The sequence below is a fragment of the Taudactylus pleione genome, unplaced genomic scaffold (genome assembly GCF_031769625.1).
Source record: "Taudactylus pleione unplaced genomic scaffold, aTauple2 ptg000172l, whole genome shotgun sequence".
Classification (NCBI taxonomy): Eukaryota; Metazoa; Chordata; class Amphibia; order Anura; family Myobatrachidae; genus Taudactylus; species Taudactylus pleione.
In genome coordinates this window covers 10,003,046-10,007,500 of record NW_028284574.1, presented here as the reverse complement: position 1 = coordinate 10,007,500, position 4,455 = coordinate 10,003,046, and the positions used below count along the sequence as shown (strand labels likewise).

Genomic DNA, 4,455 nt, shown 5'->3' with positions numbered 1-4,455 from the left:
AAATTAACTTTTTGGGGTCTCCCTATTTTTTTTTGAGTTATTTTTAAAATGTCATTCCCAGGGGTGCAGGCTATTTTATTTTAAGCCTGCACCCCTAAACCCCAATTCTGCACTTTTTTTCGCCACCGATTCAGTGGTGAAAAGTTATCCCCGTTTTTTTTTTCAAAGACTTTTCGAACCTGCGAAGTCTTTGAAATTGAATACAGTGTAAAACTAAAACCTGCGATAATGACATCATAGGTGCGATATTAACGCAAAAAACGGACTTATCGCTCCATATTGAATTCCCCTAATAGTGTTCCCGTTAGGCTGTTTTAGCGGGAACCTGCTCCCCGCCTGATTTTAAAGTGGCAAACTGTGCCCTGCCCTTATAGCGGCTCCCCACTAAAAGCAGCCTGCCCTGTGCTGTCCCCACTCGTGGGCCGTGAGTGGGAAAAGTTGCGGTTTTTGATCGCCACTGGGTGAAGAGATACCGTATGCAAGCACATCTATTCACAGTGAGGGGAGAGCTTGGGGGAAGCCCAACACCTCCTCACCTCCTTAAGTGTTGGACACACCCCCAAGATTGACGAATTGGGGACGTGATCAGCAACGCCTTCTTTTATGGAAGCGCAGGGAAACCCTGCGTGCACCTCAGCGCCCTGCCCTGTCCCGGTCTGGTGTAAACATTAAGATGGTCAAATAAGATAGTACTGAAAGGGAGAAGTCAGGGTAGATGTGTGTATAGATAGTACTGGGGCTAAAAGGGCAAATTAATTCACCAAGAGAAGGAGAATGAATTGAACAAAACTTAAAAAGCCTTAAAGGCGGCAATAGAAATGAAGAATTCTGATGATTTAGTAACTAAGGGGGATTGGTGCTTTGTAAAATGTTCTGATATAGGGAAAGGGGAAGAATGAGCGTACATCTAAATCAGATTTTTGTAAATGGAATGTTGGTTCAACTTTTATCAACACTTGACCAAATGGAGTAGAGGCTTGTTTTTAAATAATGGGTAATTGTCAATCTTATGGCTTTGAAAATTTTAAATAATAGTTAGATGGGTTCTATAAAATATAATGAACATTTGGTTTTAATACTACAGTAATGATTGTGAGATTTTGTGTTAATGGTTTTCAGTCTAACACCAGAAATGTGGATTTGCTTTTGCAGATGAGCTTGCAGCATTGGAGCACAGACATTTGTCATATATTACCAAAGACACAACATTACAAGTGCGTGACACAGATAAAGTGCTGCAGACTGACCAGCTCCAAGTTCTTAAGAAGCAACTAATGTCAAAAGAAAAGGAGGTAAATACGTATTTTTCCACTGGTCATCTACAGCATCACAAAGACTTAAATTACACAAATTCACTAGTACAGAGGTGTTCTCATACACTATTACTGCTGTCACGCCAAACAGCCCCCCTCGGCGAGCCAGGTCCTGTGCGACTGTTTGCTGTGCGTCTTTCACCCGAAAATGCGTCTTAGTCGCAATGCGACGTGACCAAAGCTGGGTACACACTAAGCTATATATCGGACGATATCATTCCGACGCAGATCACAACGATATTTCGGCCACAACGCTCAGTGTGTACGGGTGATTGCGCGCTCCCGTGCATCATTCGTCACCTCTTCTGATCTGCTGTGCATGCAATGCACGGCATATCAGAAGATTCGGCGGCTGACACCATGCTTCTGGATGCGGCGTGGGAACGATATATAAGGCGGTCGTACACCAGATCGTGCAGTATGTATGGAACGCCCGATATATTGTGCTGGCTCTGGGTACACACAGTCTAGTGTGTACCCAACTTATGACGTACCAGGAGATTGCACGAATTAACTTTATATGCGACCCTTGAATAGGAATCGGTATGCATGACTGCCGAACCTCAGCCCGACTGCTCAAATCCCTACGGCGGAGGGCCGGCAGATGAAGATCCCGACTAAAGTAAGTAACTACCCTAACCCTCCCGCCCCGCGCGGCTATCCGCTGCCGACGCCCAGCTTACCTACGATCAGTATGCTGGGCGTCGGGATTTTGACGTGGGGCTAATGATCGGCGTCTATATTTATTTAGACGCCTATCATTAGTCCCATGCCGGGATTTCAGCGTCTGGAAGCCGGCGGTCGGCATTTCGACCGTCTGCTTCCTAACTACATCCCCTTGTATATATGTGTGTGTGCGACAGTCTGAATCCAAAGTCTTCTGGTGCGTCTTAAGGTGCGTACACACTGAGCGATAAAACTGAACGATAACTATATTGTTACAAACTTACAAACCCGTCAACGAACAACAATGCGCGTTCCCACATGGACGACAAAGATATCTTTCATCATCCATGCATGCAGGCCAACTTGGACGATATCATCAACTTTGCCTGTTCAGAGATGTGGCAGGATGACTTCACTGAAAGATATCTTTCAAGTTGTTGGTGGTACAAATCGTACCGTGTGTATGCTAACCATTTATTTAAAGTGACATTGACACTGCAGATTACACACAATCACATTTGACATGCAGTAGTTAATGGGCACTTGCAGTTCAGGTCAACGGAGGACAGGCCATTGACTACTGCATTCACTTCTAGTGAACAAAAATAAATGGAATAGGCAGTGGGAAATAAAAGTTCCACACTGCAAGCGCTCCCGAATATCAAATAAAATGCCAGAGGGTATGGGGGTAATTGCAACCAATGGGTTCCATCCCTATACCCACTTGCATGCTTTGATAGCACCAGTAGGTAAGCTGCCTAGCTAAGTGAATAAATTTACTAAATTGGGAGTTCTATTTAAGAAGTGATGTTGCCCATAGCAACCAATCAGATTCTACTTCTCATTTATCTAGCACCTTCTAGAAGAGAATACCTGGAATCTGATTGGTTGCTATGGGCAACATCACTTCTTAATAGAAAGCCCATCTTAGTAAATTTACCCCCTAGAATCTAGAAGATAATACAGGTCGAGTCTCCCATATCCAAATATTCCGAAATACGGAATATTTTTAGCATGACTGATTGTGTACATTGAACCATCAAAAATTTCACTAACTTTATTAACGCACACAATTCTTAAAAATAAAGTATAAAATAACCTATAGGCTGTGTGTATAAGGTGTATATGAAACAAATGAATTTCATGTATGTAAACAAACTGTTTGAGCCACAAAGTTATTGAAAATATTGTATAAAATTACCTACAGGCTGTGTGTATAAGGTGTATATGATTCATAAATGCATTCTGTGTTTAGATTTGGGCCCTATTCCTAAGACATTTCAATATGGTATGCAAATATTCCAAAATACGGAATATTCAGATATCCAAAATACCCCTGGTCCCAAGCATTTTGGATATGGAAGACTCAACCTGTAGCTAGAATCTGATTTGCTATGGGCAACATGTCCTCTTCTAAAAACCTGCACTTTAGTAAATATACCTCCGACTCTCCAATCTTTCAGCATTAATTATAACCCTGTTGTGTCTGCCAGTGTGCAGGTCTGAAGACTGAAGTGGAGTTGATAACTGAAGAATATCATTCATGTCAAAGAAAATTACAGCAGTGTCGGAATGAGTTGAAGGGAACTCATAAATGGAAACTAAAGGTATCTTCATTGAGTCATTTTTTGGTTTGTTTGCATTATAAGTCAAAGCACATCCATTTTAAGATGGTAACTTGCTTGATTTCTTTTTCCAATTATTTTTCAAGCACCTTTATTGTCAATGTAAAGCTGAAATGTTTTTTTTTTATACACCTTCATGTGAATTCCATTGGTAGACAAATCTGGTAGTGGAGTGGGGAGAGCCGACCACTGTCCACCTCATCTCAGACCACAAAGTCATACACTAATTGGTGATGCTCAGTTGTAGTGTTCCTCCTAGCTCAATGGAGGAATGAATTAAGACGTTTATTATTAAGTGCTTCCTTTACTGGCAATAAAACGACATGTATATCTATACGTGCGCAAATGGCCTACTGTATTGCTGATGTTGTATGCCAATTAATCTCTATCTCCCCACAGAAACGATGCTATTGCTGGTCGCCAGTCTTCATACTGATGATTGCTGTAGTGTTCGCATTCTATTTCTCTACCCACGTGGATCGTTATCTATTCTGAAACTTCATACTACCTCAACTTTATTCATGGAATTAGTTTATACAGAAACTTTTTTTTTCGTACTGAAGTTACTGGTGTCATTTAAATATATTTTTCAAATGAAACATTGTTTTAGGGTTTTGTTTTCTGGTAAATATGGATGTAGCTACAAAGTTAGTGATGTAAAATGTGTCTGGCACGGTCTTCCTATGCATGTAACTAATATAGTACAGTATTGCTATGAATCAGTCCTAAACCCAATGTACTCTTATGATCTTCTTGGGGGATGGGGAGGGAGGGATCCCAGTATTTGCTTCTAGAACAGTCTATAAACTACAATGCCCAATAGATCAGTATTTAGTGCAAGTCACTTTGAT

General features: G+C 41.3%; 1 protein-coding gene across 5 annotated transcripts in view; it reads left to right on the top strand.

Annotated features, from left to right (window-relative positions):
• The window catches only part of TRAF3IP3 (TRAF3 interacting protein 3), a 108,064-nt gene extending 103,867 nt beyond the window's left edge, over window positions 1-4,197 (top strand). For all 5 annotated transcript variants that reach the window (XM_088475436.1, XM_088475434.1, XM_088475439.1 and 2 more), the window contains exons 13-15: window positions 1,153-1,292; window positions 3,473-3,586; window positions 4,004-4,197. In XM_088475436.1, the coding sequence (XP_088331562.1) occupies window positions 1,153-1,292; window positions 3,473-3,586; window positions 4,004-4,099 (350 nt within the window). In that variant the 3' untranslated portion in view covers window positions 4,100-4,197. The remainder of the gene's footprint in view (window positions 1-1,152; window positions 1,293-3,472; window positions 3,587-4,003) is intronic.
• The last annotated feature ends 258 nt before the right edge of the window (window positions 4,198-4,455 follow it).